General features: G+C 54.7%; 1 protein-coding gene across 4 annotated transcripts in view; it reads right to left on the reverse strand.

Moving 5' to 3' along the window:
- Positions 1 to 203: 203 nt before the first annotated feature.
- Positions 204 to 20,185, reverse strand: part of PER2 (period circadian regulator 2) — a 39,872-nt gene continuing 19,890 nt past the window's right edge. For 3 of the 4 annotated variants that reach the window (XM_044241953.1, XM_044241954.1, XM_044241952.1), the window contains exons 9-23: positions 19,694 to 19,772; positions 17,510 to 17,616; positions 16,793 to 16,946; positions 16,429 to 16,537; positions 15,582 to 15,707; positions 15,161 to 15,242; positions 13,808 to 13,967; positions 13,588 to 13,712; positions 12,585 to 12,749; positions 11,496 to 11,735; positions 8,806 to 9,644; positions 6,576 to 6,762; positions 5,316 to 5,508; positions 4,233 to 4,383; positions 204 to 2,373 (exon numbers count right to left, since the gene is read on the reverse strand). In XM_044241953.1, coding sequence (XP_044097888.1) covers positions 2,224 to 2,373; positions 4,233 to 4,383; positions 5,316 to 5,508; positions 6,576 to 6,762; positions 8,806 to 9,644; positions 11,496 to 11,735; positions 12,585 to 12,749; positions 13,588 to 13,712; positions 13,808 to 13,967; positions 15,161 to 15,242; positions 15,582 to 15,707; positions 16,429 to 16,537; positions 16,793 to 16,946; positions 17,510 to 17,616; positions 19,694 to 19,772 — 2,867 coding nt within the window. In that variant the 3' untranslated portion in view covers positions 204 to 2,223. The remainder of the gene's footprint in view (positions 2,374 to 4,232; positions 4,384 to 5,315; positions 5,509 to 6,575; positions 6,763 to 8,805; positions 9,645 to 11,495; positions 11,736 to 12,584; positions 12,750 to 13,587; positions 13,713 to 13,807; positions 13,968 to 15,160; positions 15,243 to 15,581; positions 15,708 to 16,428; positions 16,538 to 16,792; positions 16,947 to 17,509; positions 17,617 to 19,693; positions 19,773 to 20,185) is intronic. The other variant, XM_044241956.1, reaches the window with a different exon arrangement.

Consider the following 20,185-nt stretch of genomic DNA (forward strand, 5'->3'; position numbering starts at 1 on the left):
GTGCCTGGGTGGCTCAGTGGGTTAAGCCTCTGCCTTCCGCTCAGGCCATGATCTCAGCATCCTGGGATGGAGCCCCACATCAGGCTCTCTGCTTGGCGGGGAGCCTGCTTCCCCCCCCCTCTGCCTGCCTCTCTGCCTACTTGTGATGTCTCTCTCTCTGTCAAATAAAATAAAATAAAAGTCTTAAAAAAAAAGACATACAATTAACAACAAAAATATACTTGCTTTATTTAGCAATTTTCTAAAAAGCAAAAACAGTCATAAAAAGACACAAGCAGTAAACAAACATATTGCACTGGGTGAAGAAATTTTGGTCTGTGTGTGAACAAACCATGTGAACGGCAAGGCTGACCAAGTCATTACACAGACTCTGAGAGCTTATTTACACGTCTTTTCAGGAATAGATTAAAAAGAAGGCTCAGTTTAAAATTGAGAAAAAGGTTTTATAACCCCTGTGTAAGCACACATACTAAGGGAAACACGTCTTGATACGTGGCACCATGTAAACAATTTCACAAAATGCTCCTATTGTCAACTGCCCAGCACGCGTTAAGCTATGCACTTAACAATCAATGAGCATAGATCATATAATAAAATAACGCTGATGGTAAACATTCATAACCGTGGACAATGTTTTGACAGTTGTGTGTTCAGGTAACATACACGTAACCTTGACTAGCATCTAATCCCTTAATGATTGGACCTCAGCGGCAGGGGGCAGGTTTGAAGGCATCTATTCTCCAACAAATACACAGGCTACCATCTCATTTTGGGCATCTGATGGTGCTGTTACTTTATAAATAATTTTAAAAACCCACCAGGATTCTTACATTGGAGTTTAAGAAAAATCGGATTAATATCCAAATGTAAGACTGAAAACCAAGCAGATTACATGGAGGCTGCACTGACTCTTGCAGCCACTTCTCCATCAGAGGATGGGAGGAAGCCTGCTTTCTTTTCTGTTTTTACAAACTCAACCCGATCTTAAGTCAGCTCTTTCTCCTGCAGTAACCTTCACTCCAGGGACCAATGTAGCTTTCCCCCAAACAATCCTTGGAATCCACAATGCAACATGAGGTTTTGTAAGGAAATGGGCAGACCGGCCTCACTCCTCCACCGGTGTCCCAGTGACCAGACAGTGCTGGTGACGTGAGGACTGTCACTGCTGGGATCAGAAGCTTCCCCGAGTGAGGTCAGGCTCATGGAAAGAACAAGGGTTGGCATATCAGCCCAGGGTGCGGGGAGAGGCAAGCTCACGGCACTCAGGAAAGCACAGATGGGGTCACCAACTCACAGTGTCAGAGCTCATGTCTGGGAGGCTCCAGCTGAAGGACAGACACCAACGGGTTCCAAATGTGGCTACCGGAGACCGGTCTGCAAAGGGAAGTCGCCATAGAGACAGTCAACACCATATTTTATCTACATATGGGTCATGGTCTGAAAGGGACCCAAGGATGATGTAGAAATACACAGAAGGTTCTGGGTATGTGCCAGTCTGATGGAGCTGGTCAGACAAACCACAGGGCTTATTCTTTCCAGAGTGAGCATCTCTCCTTGGCTTGGGCAAAACACAAGCTACATCAGATTGAAAGGTTTGCCAACATAGTAGCCAAAGCAGAAGCTGCTGGTTTGCCGAAGTATGCTTCACAGCGACGCACACGAAACACTTTGACAGAAAGTTAGGAGAGGCTGGGATCTCCATTTGGTACATTCCAAAAACATCTAGTTTGTCTAGATGATGTCTAGGTGATCTACTAGATACAGAGCAGACCCCAGAGGACAGAATCTGATCTGATCCAAACACACCCGGGGGCAGCTCCGGAAGGACCGGGAGCATCCCAGCTATTTGCTGCAGGCTGGAAGATGTCTCTGGACAACCCCCCCGCCAGCCAGAAGCCTCCACGGGGCACAGACCTCTGAGAGCCCTAGGGCAACCTCCCTGCTGCATGCTGAGGGCATTCTAGCTTTCTCAAGTTAAGGAATAACGAAATCTGTCCCAAACTTTGTATTTATGTTTTAAATACCAAAGTGTATTTCCTCCCTGACCTTTCCCACTCTCCACAGTTTTAAATCATTCCTTCAGAAAACTATGTTTTTTTCTAAAACAAAAAAAGCGACATAAGTTTATCTGTCCATTTCATTACAAACAGATATGAACATCTTTCATCGCTTCTGAGCACCATCTAATGTAGATCACAAGCTGTCGGGGCACAGGGAGGAGAGCTAGGTCTGCTCTTCACTTCTGTGACTCAAGGGGGCTCCATTTTCTTCCTCTTTGGCATCTGTGGCTTCACTGAGACCCAGAGTAGGGGTATCTTCCTCGTAGGGTGGGCAGATGTTGTCTTGTCCCTTGTTCCCACAGTAAATACATTCCTTAAAGGGAAAGATGTAAAGTCAGTAACAAAAATGATCTCTTCATTACCAAACAGTGGTTTGACCTGAGGGAGGTGCAGGTGACCTGGGGTTAGCCGTGGTGAGCGGAGAGGGCGGGAAGCCGCTGAGGGGCTGCTGGGACCCTGCCTGCTCTTGAGGGAGGTCAGAGCTGCTCCCCAGAGGCCCCACTCCCCAGTTCCCTGAGGCCAGGGGAGCATCCAGGCCCTTATCTGAGAGGCAGCTCTGCATGGTGACAGGATAGTGGAACCCGTAGGCTCCAGGTTGTCCCAGCTCCTGCCCTTCCTGCCTGTGGGACCACAGTCAAGGTCCAGTTTAACTGCCTTCTCCAACCTCAGCTTTCTTGTGCAGAAAGTGGGCACGACAAAGTACTGTCTCATTCCCTGACTATCTGTTGATCACCTGTAATGCTCCAGGCAGGTCCCAAGGACTGGGATTCTCCAGCGAACAAAGATGAATATCTCTGCCCTGGAGAAGGAAGGAGGGGAGATCCTAGGAGGAGAGAGGGACAATAGCCCAAGTGACAGGTGTCCCCAGCATATTCAAGATGAAAGCCTAGAGGAACATGGCACATGGACAAGACCTACAATCTTATTCTGGGCCTTCAGAACCAGAGAAAGCCCGTGATTGGGGGAGGGGGTCTGTGACACCCTCCCCTCACAGGGTAGAGTCTCGCTCCCTGGGAAGTGGGGCTTCTAGCCTTTAGGTGATGACAGATGCCCCCGCTTACATCTTGCCCTCACCTTCATGAGAAACTCTGAGCCCTAACTGCCCAGGCAAGCTGCTCCTTAATTCCCAGACCAAAGAAACACTGGGACAGTGAAAGTGTTCACAGCTTTAGGCCACTAAGGCTTGGGGCTTTTGCTAGGAGGTGACAGACAGCCAGTCCTGCGGTATGTGACGGAAACCCCTGAAGGAAGCCGGGAGGAGCCATGTGACTGAGAGAAGGGCCTCCCAGCAGAGGGAAGGGCAGGTGCAAAGGCCAGGTGGCAGGAGGGACAGATGAGAGGCCCACGTGGTTGCAGAGAGTGAGGGAAGAGAAATGGCAGATGGCAGATGGGGGCGACATATCAGATTTTTATGGCTTTGCAGCACTTTAACTGGCTGGGGCACAGCTGCCAGGGACACAACGGTAGGGACAAGGGGGAAGGACGTGCAGTGAGGAGGCCGCCGTGAAGATCCAGCTGAAAGAGCACTGTGGCTTGAAGCAGTGGGCCGTGCTGGAGGAGATGGGGGTGTCAGGGTCCTGTCCTGAAGCTGGAGGACTGAGAGGGCAGTGCATTCGGAGGCTGAAGGACACGGAGACCCTGAAGTGAATGGCTTCCAGGGTGTGGGGCTCAGGGTGGGCAGGGCATGGGGATGGGCACAGACATGACTCCGCAAGTCCTGTGGAGGAGGAGGTGTGTGGCTGCAGGTCCCTGAGGCCTGGAAGGAGTGGTGTTCCCACCATTATCTAATGGTCTATGCAGACAGTGAGGGCTCATGGTAGGAGAGCTTCTTCCTAGTTTGTTTTTTAAATTGAAAATAAGTGAAAGAAAGAAACAACATTCAAATTTCAGTATGCCACCCAGAGGGAATAGCCAGAAGATCTTTTCGGGAACAAGGTTGCAAAATTCCTGGGAGGAGTCAAGATGGTGGAGAAGTAGCAGGCTGAGACTACTTCAGCTAGCAGGAAATCAGCTAGATAGCTCATCTAAAGGTTGCAAAATTCCTTAAAGTAGACTCAGTAGCATTCTGGGATCATTTGTCTTCATGAACAGACTCTTTCTAGCTTTGGAAGTTTGAGGCGTACTGAGAGTGCTAAGGGCTGTGGGGAGTGCGCACAGGCGTGCTGAGCTCACCGTGAGGTCCAGGGCGGCAGGCAGGCGGCCGCCCCTCAGCCATGGATGCACGTCCAGCAGCTCCTGCCTCTGGCCCTCAGTGAAGTGGGGCTGGGACTTCTGCATGGCTCTCAGCTTCTCCCGGTCTTCCTTCAACACTGCTTCCAGATTCCTTCACAAAACAGTTAGAAACAGGTAAGCTATACAGCACCTGAAGGGGGTTCTGTGGTTTTAAAAAAAAAAGAAAGAAAGAAAGAAAGAAAAAAAACCCCTCTTTTTCTAGCAACTCTTTCAGGATTAATTTTAGATGATTTTGTTTAATGCTAATTTCCTTTTTCTTTAAAATAAATTACCCTACTTAAGGCACCTTAACCTCCCTAGACTATCATCTGTAGTTTTTCTATTAAAATAACCCAAGTTACAATCTAGGTTTTATTTGAAATTAGGGGGACTGGGCACCCACAGACACTTGGTTCTGCACAGGCTGGTTAGCTGGACACTCTGACCATCAAGGCAGCAGGTGGGGTAACCGTCCTAGCTCCCCAGCAGACACTGGGCTGGCTGGAAGCTGCCCCAGACAAGGAAACCCAGACCCCCCTCCCACCTGCCCCCAGAAGCCTGGCAGTCCTGAGCCTCTGCAGTAATCCCTCCTTCCTTCCCTGGCTCCTCCCACCATGGGGCTCCAAGGCACAGGGACCCTAGCGGTCCCTAGACCAGACTGACGTGGGGTGACAGTGGCAGAAGCACAGACCTGCTCACCCCAGAGCAGCTGGTGGCCCAGGGTGCTCACCTCCCTGAGCTCCTGTATCTCCAGGACGGACACAGCCCATTTCGCCCATAGGGGAACAGGCAACTGAGCCAAAGGGAGACATTGGCATAAACACCTTGTGAGCCCAGCAATACGATGGGGGTTGGGAGGGAGCCCGTCCTCCTCCCAGCCTACAGCAGGTCACCCGCAGTTCTCTGCGGGACCACGGAGCCATCCAGAGTGACCCTCCTTCTCCGTTCATATAATCAGAGGTGAGGCTCTCAGTGGAAAGTCTCCCCGACTGGGTGGCCTTGTTGCTTAGTGAGCCCATGTTCCTAGGAGAAGTAGGGGGTTACCGGGAAGGCATCTGGTAGGTCATCATGACACTGTCATCTGTGTCGGCCATCAGCAGCCAGACGGGGTCCTGCAGGACATACTTGATGAACTGCTCACTTTCTTCCATATCTGCCTTCGCTTTCGCTTTGTGGTTCTTCTCTGAAGAGTCGATGCTTCCGAAATACTTGCTGGTGTGACCTGTGTCACTACTGCCTTTAAAAACACAATATGTGGCAAGTGAAAACCTTTCATGTGAAGTTAAACCTCATAAAATGGCAGTTTTAGGGAGCCAAAGGGTTTGACGTGGTAACGAGTGCCTAGACAGGTTTTGCCTCCTCTTTTCAGTTCTCAAATTATCTGGATAATACCAGCCAGCACCATGGGGACGATTCTCTCCCGGGTCAGCCCTGAGAAGTCCAGATGGGGCTGTGTCTTAGAAATTGTGCTTCTTCAGGGTGCCTGGGGGCTCTGTCAGTTAAGTGTCCAATTCCTAATTTCAGCTCAGATCATGACCTCAGGGTCATGGGATGGAGATGTGGAGAACCACATCAGGTTCTGCATGCTGGGCATGGAGCCTGCTTCAGATTCTCTCTCCCTCTTCCCCTGTATGCAATGACCCCCCGCCTGGCCAAAAGAAATCATGCTCCTGCTCCTTGACTAGGTGAGGCCACAGAGAAGCTGGTTTTGTCAGTGGGGGACAGCTGGCCTGGCACACTCTGTCATCAGCCTCTGTGGGGAACAAAACCAGAGAACAGATGAAGACGGGTGCTCAGTCAATGGGGAGAGGATGTGGCTGTTCCAGATCACACCTGAGTGATCCTCCCTGGTAAAGCACACCCCTATGCCCTAGCTTCACGCCAGGGGAGCTAACTCAGCAAGGGGAGCATGACCGGCCCTCCTGGCAGGCCCAGAGACTCTGAGGGATGGTCCAAGATGGTCCAAAAGGGCTGGCGGCGTGGAGGCCTGTGATAACAGCAATGTCCACAGCAAATGGGCAGAGGGGATGCACACCGGCAAGGCAAGGCAGGAGGACAGCCCGAACCAGCTGGCAGCCACGGCTGCAGGCTCTGGGGAGGCACTTGGGAGCACCAGCTGGATGCCCGTGGGGACCTGGTCTGCACCGGATACCAGGCCCTGAGCATACACAGGCCTGTGGCCTGGGAAAAGCTGCGGACGCCCAAGAACATTAGGTGGCCATCATCTAAACAAACCTGAAATCCAGCAACTGAAACACACCCAACGCCCACAGGATTTGGGGGCTCCCAGCGACAACAACATACCTGCTCCACTTCTGGATGTAGTGCAGCCCAGTGAGCCTGAGCCCAGGGAGTCAGATGTAGCAGAGGCTCCACTCCCAGACAGGGCCGACCCTGTGGCTGAGCACAGGTCCTCGTGCAGCAAGAGGTCGAGCAGGCCACTGGATGTGGAGAGGGCATCACTGTTCCGGGCATCTGCAGGTTCCTCATGCTTTGGGAACAGGGAGAAGACAACACAGTCAGGGCTCAGTGCACAGAATGGGGCTCGGCACACAGAATGGGGCTCTGCACATTGTCAGGGCTCTGTATACACAGAGGGGCTCAGCATACCATCAGGGCTCTGCATAAAGAGAGAGGCTCTGTGCACAGTTAGGGCGTGATTGCACAGAACAGGCTCTGCACACAGCCAGGGCTCTGCATACAGAGAGAGGCTCTTTGCACAGTCAGGGTACAGAACACAGAATTGGGCTTTGTGCATAGTCAGGGCTCTGCATACAGAGAGAAGCTCAGCACAAAGTCAGGGTGCAGTGCACAGAGAGGGCTCAGTGCAGAGTCAGGGCTCTGCACACAGTCAAAGGCTTGGTGCATAGAGAGAACCTCTGCTCACTGTCAAAGGTCTCATGGGTGTCAGAGCTCTATGTATAGAGTGGGTCTTGGTGCACAGTCAGGGCTCTACGCAGAGTCAGGTGCTTTGTGCACAGAAAGAGGGTCTGTGCACAGTCAGGGTTCTGCATATAGAGAGAAGATCTGCACACAGTCAGGGCTCTGCCCAGAGAGAGAGGCTTTGTACTCTGTCAGGGTTCTGCATACAGAGAGAGGTTCTGTGCACAGTCAGGGCTCAGCACACAGAACAGGGCTCGGGGGAGCTGCACAGCGCTGTCTGCACAGGGCTGCTCAGAGACAGAGCAAAGTGCCATCCTCCTTAGGTCGCTGGTCCTCCTTCACCACCAATGAAGAAGACAAAACGAACATGCCCCTCTCCCCGGTTATTAAGTCTACAGCAACACCCTTGCTAGTGGTCTATGAGTGTCATCTAATAACCTTAATTTTGGGAAGGTCACACCAAAGACAGCGGGTCTTGGGTCCCTGAGAGAAAGGCCTTCTGCTCATTCCCATACCCTGGCAGACAGGGAAGAGGGAAAGCGCATCAGCAGCACCCCAGTGACTGCTGCCCTGTGGGATGGGGGAGGGGAATCTGGCTTCCCAGTGGGCATGGCCTTGACCTGGCAGCATCCTGACCCTCTGACCCTCAGAACCAGCACGATAGGCCCAGGACCCCAGACACAGGAGTCGGGGGGCCCCTTGGCACATGGAGGTGTTTACTTGAGACTTCGAGATTGTGCTTCCCCTCCCCGGAGCAAGGGCAGGGGTGCCAGTGGCCACATTGCCCCGCTAGTGTGACTACATCCCTCAGTGCGGTTACCGCCCCCCTCAGCATGGTCACTCAGAGCAGTCACTACACAGCTCAGCATGGCCACTACACCCCTCAGTGCAGTCACTCAGTGCGGTCACCATACCCCTTAGCGTGGTCACTCGGCACAGTCACTACACCTCTCAGCAAAGTGACTCAGCCCGGTCACTCAGCGTGGTCACTACACCCCTCATCATTGTCACTCAGTGTGGTCACCATACCCCTTAGTGTGGTCACTCAGCGCAGTCACTACACCCCTCAGCACAGTGACTCAGCCCGGTCACTCAGCGTGGTCACTGCACCCCTCAGTGTGGTCACCACATACCAGTGGTTTACCGAAAGCAGCTCACGACTTCATTAACTGAACAAGAACAGCACACCAGCATCCCGTAGGACTTGGGAGGAGGGGCGCATGTGGCCTGGTTTCAGAGCTCAGGCCTCTGCCTCCCTGCCCTCCAGGGTGCCTCTGCGGCCGGCACCCCTTCCCCCCACTGCCCTCCAAGGGGTCTGAGTTCTGGCATTCAACCTGACTGTGCTTTATCCACAGAGTTTTACTGAAAATACTGGGGCCCAGAGCGAGTCATGAAGTCACGTGTGTGTACCTGGACCCGTGTCCCCCATCAGACAATCCAGTGGCTTCCTTCATCTGGACCCCCAGACAATAAGAAACTGCCAGGGGTCTACTCTGACAGGGTCGCTGAGCCGGAAAACATTCCCGTCCAGCCCATGTATTTCGGTCACAACTGGAACCATGTGGCAGGAGGGGAGACAGGAGCACATGTGCTCACTCTGTCCCTGTGCCCCCGCTGCCTGCTTTAGGGAAGGAAGGCAGGAAATGCTTACGATTGGCGAGGCCTTCGGCTGCCGGTCCCAGGATGTGGAAGGTCTGCAGTCAGGCCCTGCACCCGCTGTCCCTGCTGTCCCTGCCGGCCCTGCCGTTCCTGAGGCCGCGGCACTGCCCTCAGGGACCTCCTCCAGCTGCAGCAGGTTGAGCTGCAGAGGTGAGCTGCCTCGGGACTGGAAGAGCGGAGGGGAGGCTCTGCCCGGGGGCCCAGAGGCAGATGGTGGGGACATGGGGGTGGCTGTGCGAGAAGCTGCCAGCCCACGCTCCGCCAGAGGACACGTGCATGGTGCTTTGTGGGGTGAGGTCCGGCTGGGGAGCTCAGGCTGCGAGGCAGGGATCATCTCAGATAGAAAGTTAGGCTGGCCTGGGAAGAAGGCCTGGGGCAGGCTGGGGGTCACTGATGGGAAGGAATAGTTGGGTAATACCAAAGCCATGACTGGGGTCAAGGGGACAGCGAACGGCGGGTGCTGGATGGCAAACTCATGCTGGGTGTCCATGGGCACGGCAGGCACTGCGAAGCTGGCCTGGGGAGCCAGGGGTGCCGATGCCACCATCCCTGGTGTGGGCATGATTCCTGGGGCTGGAAACACAGGCAGGGGGTAAGCAGGCACCGAGGCAGGGAAGGGCGTTGTGGGGCAGCTGGACTGGGACGTATCCCACGGTGACCAGGCTGTGGCATTCAGGCCCATCAGTGGGGGCCGGTGGGGCGCAGGGCCCCCAGACCCAGTGCTCTCAGAAGAGTCTCGAGGCTTGGCCCGTTTGGACTTCAGTTTTCTGTTCTTCCCAGTTTTTTTCCAAGATGAATCTATTCCAGAAGCATTTCTTAGTCCTGGTGCAGCTAAAATAATGGGAAAACACCAGGGTTAAGATGCAAACATTTATGTGTTTGCCAGTTTTCAGACTCCTAGGCCCTGGAAACACGAGGACACATCCTAGTTCAGCAGCCCCGTGTTTCCAAATGTCAGCCTGTGGCCACTCAGGCCACCATCAGGTGCTGCCCGGCCCTCAGTGAAGTGAGAACAATCAGGGCAAAATGTTCCTAAAACCAGAGTCACCCAATTTTAAGGACGGCCATTAATTGCAAGATCACATGCCCTGTTTTTCATCTGGTGTTAAAATACCCTTTCCCTGACAAAATAATAGTGATGAAAAGTTGTATTTAAAAGATTTCATTTGCTCAAAAAAGTAAAAAGCCTGGTAAGTGTCAGCTGTTCCCCAGTACTGGTTTGTGAAATATGAAGGGGAACACCCCTGATCATCTAACCTATTTTTCAATTTTATGAGCTTCATCACTACTGTTCCTTAAAATGAGCTGCTTCCTGCTTTGCCTGTCAGATGGAGCCTGGACTCCAGCCCAAAGGGAGGTCAGAGGATGGAAGGGAGCACATGCTCTTGGAACTACCTTCCTTCTCTCTGATGAGCAATGCTTTTTTCTTCAGAAGGCTGGAGGTCTCCAAGGGTAGCAGAAGGGACTCTGGGCTTGTCCCCACACTCCACCCTCGGGCCTGGGCTAGCAGGGGAAGTATGTTGGTTGAGCTGGTGGGTCATGCCATGCCTGGGATGGTCCCAGGAACCTCAGTTTCTCCTCTCCTGTCACACAGGATAACTCTGGGCTTCTGCAGCAGGTATGTGGGGACGCCTTCTGTCAGCAATGCCAACAGGTGCTCCCTTAACCTTTACTCCGTGCTGAAGACAAATGGACCAATCCAAGGCAAAGTGCTAAGTGGGTAGAGGCTTTGTGACTCAGACTCTCACCTGTTGTTTTTTCTATAGGAAATCTGTCCCCTGGTGGGACTACTGGCTGAAGCACTGGGCTCCTGGGATTGCACATCAGGGTCTAGACAGGATTGCTGTGGACGGCTGCACAGTCTGTGCACTGCAAAAAATGCTGGGCCAAGGGAGGCAAGAGCGAGCTGGAACTCCGTACTAAATCAGGCCCACAGAGTGGGTCTGCCCAAGGTGTGGGGGATGACACTTTCTCCTAATTTCCAAAGAAATTAGGCCTAACAGTCACCCTAAGTCTGGGGAAGAAGGAGAAAAGGAAAAGACTAGGAAAGACATAATCCTTGGCAGCATCAGTCTCTTTTACTTCTCATATTTTCACTTTGTGGTGTGTCTGCCTAGAGATCCAGGGGAAGCGGTTCTCATGGTGCATGTGTCTCCTGGGCTCACTAGCTCTTATCCCTGTGTCTGGCCTGGGGGGCCCTGGGAAGAGGTGGCGTCTCTGATCAGTCCAGCCCTGTCTATCTTCACCCCATGCCCTTCAATCCCCTACTGGCTCTCAGCCTGGAAGGCAGCTTTCTGTACTCCAGGGTCTATCCTCCAGCCTTAAGGCCCCCCAGTTAGGAAGGCATCTGGGGAGAAGGGGGTCATTCCCTCCTATGGTGTCCTCAGGAGTCTGACGCCATGTGCCCCATCAGTCCTATGGGGTGGGTAGAGTCCCCTGCCCCTCACAGTCACCCAGTGAGAGAGACATCTGAGGTGGCAGCTCTGCCTTCCATGGGGGCCAGCCTGGGACTGTCACTGCTCTTGCTAGCACTGTTGCCAGGACACCTGTTTCTACTGAAACAGACTGCATCACTGTGAAGTTCCAGCCCATATCTAACTGGGGCCATTCCACACATCGACAGGAGCCCTGGACTCTGTTCTACCAAGAAGAACATCTTTAAAATGTGGTTTTGCCACTTACCTCTCTCACTCAGCTGCCCCTTGGACTTTTCCTGTAAATAATAATGGCAGCGAGACTGGAAGATAGTGAGTTTTCGCATCTCCTTGAACTTGAGCAGGAAGCTCTGTTCCTCCCTCTGGGTGTGGGCAGCCAGCACTTCCTTGGTAAGGCCCAGCGTCCTGAGGGGCTCCTTCTCTGCGCCCAGGATGCACGGCCGTCCGTCCAGAGACTCAGGCCCGCTCATGGCATCTTCCACCAGCTCTGGAACAGAAGTCGGGCACCGGGGCTTAAAACAACAGAAAAACGCACCTGGCGTCTCTGAAGAAGGTAGCCCCTCGCATACACGTGCGATGCCTCGTGCTGCCAGAGCTTGGGGCTGAAACCTGTGATGCATTCAGACAGCTCTCTGAGAAAAGTTCACCATCAAAGGCACAAGACAAGGACAGAAAGCCTCACTGCCTGGGCAGCTCCAGGATTGGTCTTCGAAGCAAACTGAAATGTGGGGTACCTGGGGTCTCAGCCCCACGTTGAAGATGCTGCTCCTGGTCTGTCCTTGGCTCTGACAGCACAACATCCTGAGCCGGCGCGGGGCCCTGTCCTTCTTCAGGACCCGCTGGCTTCCTCCCATGCACTCTCCCCTCAATGTCCCTGTCTTCCCAGCACAGAACAAATCTGGGTTTCCATTCCCTCGTGGGTGTTGTGAGGAACAGGGTAACTCAGGGATGGTACCCGGCAGGTAGGACCTGTCCTGGCTCCTGTCCTCCAACAGGGGAGGGGGCAGGGACCCTCAGCCCCACAGAAGGGGAGGCCCAGGACCCTCACTCATTCCCTGGGAGGCCAGGTCTCAGCACCACCATGGCCTCTGCCCAGTAGGCGCCGGAGTAGACAACTGCCGCCAGGTGGACCTGGCGCCTACTGGGCAGAGGCCATGGTGGTGCAGTGGGGGCTAGGACAGGGGCCCTGGGACCAGGAGGGACTGGGACTGGGACAGGGGTGGCTGGGACCAGGAGAGGGGTAGCTATACCCCGCCCTGCTTCTGCACCTGAATTTCTAATTTTCATCGTTAAAATCAGACCGCTCCCGACATAGTTGGTGAATCAACAAGCGTACCAAGCTCGGGCTGCGGCTTCTTGTCACCCACATGCACGATGGTGCTGCTGTAGCTGCACTGGCTGGTGAGGGACACTACACTCTCCGCCTTGCTGGGCAGCGTCAGTGATGGCAAGTGTGCGCTGACCCCCGCGTGGCTGTTCACCTTGGAGGATGACGCTGTCTCTTTATAAGAGGAAATGGACATAGACACAGAAATGCAACGAAAGCAAACTGCTCGGACAAGACACCCCACTGTCTAAGCCGTGCACCAATACCCTGGGGACCCCAGAGCCTGCATACACCCGGGCACATAAGGGCCCGTCCCTAGCTCTTTATTCACAGAGTAAAGCAGGAGAAGAGGGAAGTCTGAACTGGACACAGCCTGAGTGCTCTAATAGGAAGTAGACGGTTGGGCAGCTGCAGGTACTTTGGGTCTGGGCCTCCGACCAGGACCCGGGGCCCTTCCACAGGCCCGCAGATGGCCAGGAGCCCACCATCCTCAGGGTGCTGGCCAGGGGCTGGCTCTGCGTCCCCGAGGACTAGGGCAGGGACTGTCCCATCACAGTGGGACTGCCCAACGAGTGCTCCATCAACAGGGGGCTACCCGGTGTCTGGTCCTGGTAAGGCCCAGCAGTAACACTCAGAACACTTGAGAGGCCTGTGGGGTGAAATCCGACTCAGGTGTGCTAACATTCGAAGGACTGTGCTCTTCCGAGAGACCACAGAAACAAGACCCGCCCAAGAACGGCAGGGTGAGGTGCCCCCAGGTCTCCAGCAGCCCCAGCAAGATCCAAATCTCAAAGTCCCAAATCACCTTTACCTCCAGCTTGTAAGAAGATCCTAAGTTTTGAGCTACTCTGGTCATGGAAAGACCAGCCTACACCCACATACTGTGTTCTTGAAGCTGCTCAGACTTCCTGCGGGAGGGGGCGGGGCTCCGGGCCCTCAGTGACACCTGACGCCCCCCCACCATGGAAGACCCCAGTCAGCGCATGCGGCACAGCTCAAAGCAACAAGACACCTGCGGAAGGCAGCCCGGGGCTGGCCACTGCCTGTCGCTTATCACTGGCCTTCTGTGTCGCCACGTTCACCGGGAACTCACACTTCCTCTTGAGGGTGGCCGCCTCACTGCAGCTCTCCAGGTATCTGCATGGAGGATTGGAAAGGGCCTCATGGGACACGGGAGCCCCAGGGGCACGTGGAGGAGCCAGGAAGGTGGGGGAGGGGGGAGGTGAACGCACCTGATGACGCCGTCCAGGCAGCTGATCTGCTGGTAGGAACCGGCGGGCGGGTTCCTGCAGCCCAGCTCCTCGGGAGAGCCGCCCACGGGCAGGCTAGTGCCAGAGCTGTCCTGTTCCACGGGGACAGCTTTCATCTGAGCAGAGGAACTACTTGGAGTCTCTGAAAGGACAAAACGGTTCTCTCGGGTAAAACTTGTGTCCCCCAAAGAGGATTCTCTAGTCAGAAAGCATTTCCATGCAATCTAAAAGTCAGGCTGTGATTCTCAGACACAGAAACCCGGGGCCAGCCTGTTCTTCAGGCAGCCTGGTGGGGGCGAGCGTCCCTGTGACACCCCCAGAGGGAAGCTGGAGGGCGCTGTCACCAGGTGGGGGCCGCTTCCCCGCAGGGCTGTCCCCAGGCTCAAGGACTCCGCAGTGGAAAAGGCCAGGTCTTCCTTGAACTCCTGAAATGTGCAGGGCCAGTAAGATGGCAGATACTTTAGGGTTGATGGATAGTTCCTGTCTCGGAGAGGAGAGACACCCTAGAAACGTGAGCCGGTGTCGCTAACGATTTTGTGTCCCCAGGGCAGACTGCTGTGGATGCTTCTCTTCCTGCCCTCTCCGTAAACACCCCTGTGCTGTTCCCTGAGGGGTCCCCAGGGGCAGAGCCGTGTCCTGCTCCCCGTGGCATCCCCCCAAACCCACACAGGCTGTAGCATGGCCACTAAGGGCAGCGTGCACCCCCACTTGTCCCGGGTACCAAAATTCCTGGTGAAGAAGAGATATGTGGCAGTCACCAGAGGCTTCCTGGAGGAGGTGAGCCCTGAGTGCAGGGGATGAGCAGGAGCCCCGCAGGGAGAGAGGCCGCAGGGAGTCCAGGCACAAGGGTGCCAAGTCGCAACATGGTGAGGTGGCCTCAGGGAGTGTGGGGTGGTGGACAGCCCCCTGTGCCTCTGGCTCCTCAGGGGGCAGGGGGCCCATGAACAAAGCTGGTGCTGTCCCCCTGGGACACTTCATTTACGCAGACAATTGCTTGTGGGTTGGCTGGGCAGCCCCCCCAACTCAGGTGAGTGTGTGCATGTGCTCATGTGAGTGTAAGCACCCACACTCTGGCCACTACACCAAGCGACAGCAGGGGCCACGGGGGTGGAAACACAGGCCTCGGCCCACCTCAGCAGGTGTCAAGGGCGTCCAGTGACAAGGGTCAGCAAGCCTGATGGAGCAAGGGCCCAGGCTGCCCGGCGCCATCACAGAGCCAGCTGCCCAGCAGGGGAGGGGAGACAGCTCACTGAGGAGGTCAGTTCCCTGCCATCCAGGGTGAAACTCAAAGACACACTAACTGTTTCGTCAAGGAGATGGAGAGAAAGTTCTTACCTGTTGCAGATTTTTCCTTTTGTTCTCCAGATTCCCCAGGATGACTTTTGTTTTTGATGTTGCCATTATTTTTACAAATCTCCTGGAGGAGAAACAAAAGGACATGTTTTTCCCTCTAGGACACCCTATTGTGGTTCAGCCTGTCCTCTTGGTGAGGACAGAGGAGAGCCGCAGAAATTGGAGCGAGGCAGCGCCGGAGAAAACACGTTTGGCCATCTCAGGAATGCAGAACGACATGGCATTTCTGTGATGTCCTCACTCTTGCCTGATTGCCTGCTTTAAGTCATTTTCACCCAAACTGTGGCCACAGCTTTTGGCTGTACCCACCCCTCTCTTGCAGAGTAGAGCAGGGAGCAGGGTTCTGAGAGTGGGCGGCCAGGTCTCCCCAGGACAGGGATAGACAGGGGCAGAAGGGACTTACGGTCCTCTTGCGGCGGGAGTCCTCGTGACCGTTGCTGTCACTGGAGGAGGTCTGGCTCATGAGATGTTCGTGGGACCCGTTGCTGCCCAGGCTCCCGTAGCCGCTGGAGCCGCTGTGGGGGACGGGCTGGGGACACAGCAGACAGGAAGGTGTTGGACGCGGTTCAGGGGGTGTATGCGGCTGACACTGTGGGGTTAGTGCTCCCCACACACCTATCTCACAGAGAGGCCGTCACCTGCCTGGGGTGCTGTGTGAGGACAGGTGGGGCTGGGCTGGCTGGCAGGGTCAGGCTGCGGGGTGCCCCTGAGAGAGGATTCATTTAACCCTCTCCCGTGGCTCACACGGCATGGGCCAGTCCAGGATCTACCCAGAGGTTTTAGAGACAAGGCGCACTGCGGTTTTGGCACAGTCTCAGGAGATAGAGAAGCAGAACTGCCCAGTTGGAGGACTGGTGCTCACACTGTCTTCTTGAGAACTATGTCCCCAGGAAGAGGGGAAAGGTATCCTCATGCCTCTCAGGTCCTGGTATGGTGACCCCCTCCCACCCAGTGTGCCTGTTGGGGGCCGTGAGCGGGCTGGCAGCAGGACCTCAGGGGTGGACTCGGGGGCTGGGTGTGTCTTTCAGTCACTTGCTCAGGGCTACAGCTCAGACATAGGCACCCCAAATATGCAAGGGTGCCACCCCCAACTGTGCAAGCCACAGGTGTGCCCGACTGTCCAGGCCCAGACCACGGATGCCAGGGGCGCAGAGTGGAGCTGGATGGAGTGAAATGGCCAGCCCAGGTCTCTGGGCAGCTCCGGGCCACTGGCACAGGGGGACAGGAGGGCGTGTAGGCAGCATACCCACCTGGAGCAGCAGCCGGTGGATCTGCTCTGTGAGCCCCTGAATGCTGGGGGGCGGGTCCTTCTCCTCCACTGGAGACTGAGCTGAGAACACGTCCTCATTCAAAGGGCCCCTGTGCAGTTTTAACTGGTCTGTCAGCTGGGCCCCCTGATGCACAGCCTGGCTGGCCTCCTCCCTGCACACCCCTGGGCTGCTACCCGCCCCTCCCTCCTGCTCACTGCTCTGCTGTAGGAGATCCCGCCCACCTGGAGTTACAGGCACATGACAGGAGGTGGCTTGGGTCCTGGCCACCCAGTCCTGCCCTCTGCCACCTGCTGGTGGGGGAAATGAGGGTCCCCAGGCTGGCCCGGGCCCTGGGAGCACTCACACCCTGACTCTGTGTCTGCCGATGATGAAGGAGATCTTCCTGCTCCACGGGTTGATGAAGCTGGACCAGCTGGTGTCCAGAGTGACATACTCGCCGTTCCGGGCGCGGAACCGAATGGGAGAATAGTCGAAGGGCTGCCCACCGGATTGTACAACTGTGAGAGTGGGAGCCATGTGGGCATGAGGACAGGTGTCTGGTGCTCTTGGGAAGAGGAGGGCTGAGGGGCACTCCACTCTGGAGTCAGCTCAGAACTTTCTAAGAGGCCAACATCCTCAATCCTGTGGCTTTCAAACACCCCCCTCCACACACAACTTGGCTTTAAATTGCAACAGCGGAGTGTTTCCAGAAGTGCCACCACAGATCTCAGGACATGCATCTTTGCTATCCTTGATTGGTCTTCTTCAGGATGCTCAGTGTTCCCTGTGTCTGCAAAACCTGGGCTTGGTGGGGACACGGATCACCCACTTCCTTGGCCTGGTCAGCACCTCTGTCACCACTGCTGAACCTGCCCGCCCCCACCTGCCAGGGAAGCCAACAGTAAAACCAGGTGCCGAAGATTCAGGTCCCACAAAGAGATGCACGGGAGGTGATTACTCTCAACTGACAGAGAGAGGGAGTGGGCACAGAGCCACAGCATCTGTCCCCACATGCAGGAAACTGATGTTACCCATCTACACAGGGCACTGATCCCAGGCTTTCCCAGGAAATGGGACCTACTCTTTTTATGGATGGTGAGCATCAAAGGCCGGTCACTTGGGTGAAGTTGCAGGAGCATGGGGGTCTCAATCAAGTCCTGAGGTAGGTAGCCCAGGAGGGGGACCGCCCTGCAAGGCAAGCACAGGCACTGTGCTCAGGGGCAGCCCCCGCTGGGCCTCAACGCCCCCGCTACCCTTCAGGGACCCCCTCCAGAACACCCCCTCCAGGCAGAGCAGCAGACCGGCTCTGGGAACCGTCCTGCTCCTTGGGAAAAAGTCACAGACTCCCAATTCCCCAAAGATCAAGGTGTGGGAATGAGGCTGACAGAGAACAGTGTTTCAATTAATTAGCAAACAGAAGCCTCCCCCCAGGTCTAGGATAGAAAACCTGGCCCCATGAGGCCCGCCCAGTACAGGCTCAGGTCTGTAGCTGTGTGGCTTAGCTCCTGAAAGAATAAATTATGATCATGTTTTTGCTGTTCCTCTTTTAAGATCTTTTCTTTCTTCGTGTCATTAGCAAGTTCAACCAGATGGGGCTGGCATGGCCTTTTTTTAAAAAAAAGTGTTGCCTGGACTCTGGAAAACTCTATGTGCCTCCTTTCCACCTGCCAGAGTGTTCCCTTCTCCTATTACTCTGGCCACTGTGTCTGTCTAGTCCCGCAGAGTCGCCGTAGGCTGGGCGCCTTCGCTCTTCTCCTGCTACTGCTACTCTACCTTCTAGGAGAAGGTTTGGGGGTGAACTTCCTGGTGCCCCTTCTGCCTCTGTTGGGCGTCCTCTGCCCCCTCAGCTACTGTTCCCTCTCCCGGACGTGGGTCTCAGCCTTCCCCTGGAGGCCAGTCTTTTTGCCTCTGAGCTGACATTTCCTCCAACTCCTCAGCTCCAGTGGAAGAACATTCTCCAAGCCTTTAGAGCAAAACTTGCTTGTTCCCAGTAGAATGGAACTTTCTTGTGGGCCCAGTGTTATTATTTAATTTTCTCCTCCTGGTCCAAAACACACTCTCTCCAGGCCTATGTTTTCCTGGAGAAAATATATTTGACAGGATGTACAAAATGTTCCTGGCACCCTTCCAGGTCAAGGCTTGGCAAGGTGAGGGGGAGGAGGGGGATGAGGAGAAGAGGAGGAGGAAGGAGAGGAAGAGGAGGAGAAAGAGGCGGAAGAGGGGACAGGAGAAGAAAGAAAGGGGGAAGGAGGACAGGGTGTGGGGGGGAGAAGGAAGAGAGGAAGGGCAGAAGGGAAGGCAGGAGGAAGGGGGAGTGTGGGGAGGAGTCCTGGCCACCTGCCCAGCTGTCCTGTGCTCTGTGGCCTGTCCAGGGTGGGCGCCTGGTGCCTCTGTGCCAGGTGTAGGCAGGGGGTGGCCTGGGTCCTTGATAGCACCTGTGGAGGCCCCCTTGGCCCACTTGAGAAAGCCCAGAGTGCCGGTACACCCAGGTCCACTCCCCCTGGGGCTTCTGAGGAAAGCTCTTCCCCACCCCTGCCAGCAGCCAATGGTATTTTCGGTGTCATGCAGGGGGAGCTGAAGGAAGGCACTCCACAGGCCTCGCCCAAAGCCAGCCAACTCAGAACATTCTCTCAACAGTGCTGCCGCTCCAGCTAGAGCGCCTTGGGTGGGAGACGGAGCAGACTCTCCGGGCCAGAACAGAGGTGATCCAGCACCCCTCCAGCCCCCACGCCAGGAGCAGTCTGTGGCACATAGGCCGGCAGGTGCAGCTCTGCTGGGATCCTGTCAATGGTGTCTCCAGCTTGCATCCTAACCCTGTCCCAAGCCCACCACCATGGCTGTGCCATCTTTCACTCACGTGTGATTCTAAAACGAGTTTCAACAGGATAATAAAGATACACTTAATGAGAACGATGCCCAGCTACCCCAGACACCCCCTTTACATAATATGCACATCGCAGGAGATTTTTAGTGCAATTCCAGAAGGATTTCATTGCCTATAGTTCAACATTTTTGTGGATTCTCGCCTCTGTAAAACCAACACACAGCCTTCATTTAAGCTACACAGCTTCAATGTCAAAAACAGTAACATTCACTGAGCTTTACTTAATTGCCATGAGGGAACCACCAAGATCATGGTGAAATACTAACCAGCATGTGACCGAGTCAGCTGCCATGAAGGGTACGGTCCTGACTTCAAGACAAGCCTAGTGCAGGAGGAGGTGTGGGAGGGGAGGCAGATGGGTCAGTGTCACGGCACACTTACCTTTCGTCCACATCCTGGAACAGACAATTTGGTGTATGTGTGGTCGTAAAAATTCTCTTTTCAGGAGGAATTCTAGGGGCTGAAAGAATAGAATTTTATATAGGTTTCTGTTTCTAACAAATACACATTTAGCACAGTTCTACTACAGCTACTAGAAAATACTACATAGATTCGGATGGATAGGCAGCAAAGGAAGAAAATTCACAAGTGGACCCAGGAGAGAGCCCACCGCATGGGGAACAGACCCTACACTGGAGGACCGCCAGCCAGCCTTCTTAACCTCCTTGTGGAGGGTTTAGTCTAGAAAGTGAAGAATCACCACATTCACAGAACCGTGTCATGACACATAGGCATCTCTCAACGAAATCACGGGGGAAGGCCAAATTCATGATTTTTAAGATCCAAGAGGTAGCTGAACAAATTGTTTTAAGAAATGAGTTAAGTTTTTAGATTCAAAATTCTCAGCAAACATCCTTGTCTTGGGGACTTCGG

This window comes from Neovison vison, chromosome 3 (genome assembly GCF_020171115.1).
Source record: "Neovison vison isolate M4711 chromosome 3, ASM_NN_V1, whole genome shotgun sequence".
Lineage (NCBI taxonomy): Eukaryota > Metazoa > Chordata > Mammalia > Carnivora > Mustelidae > Neogale > Neogale vison.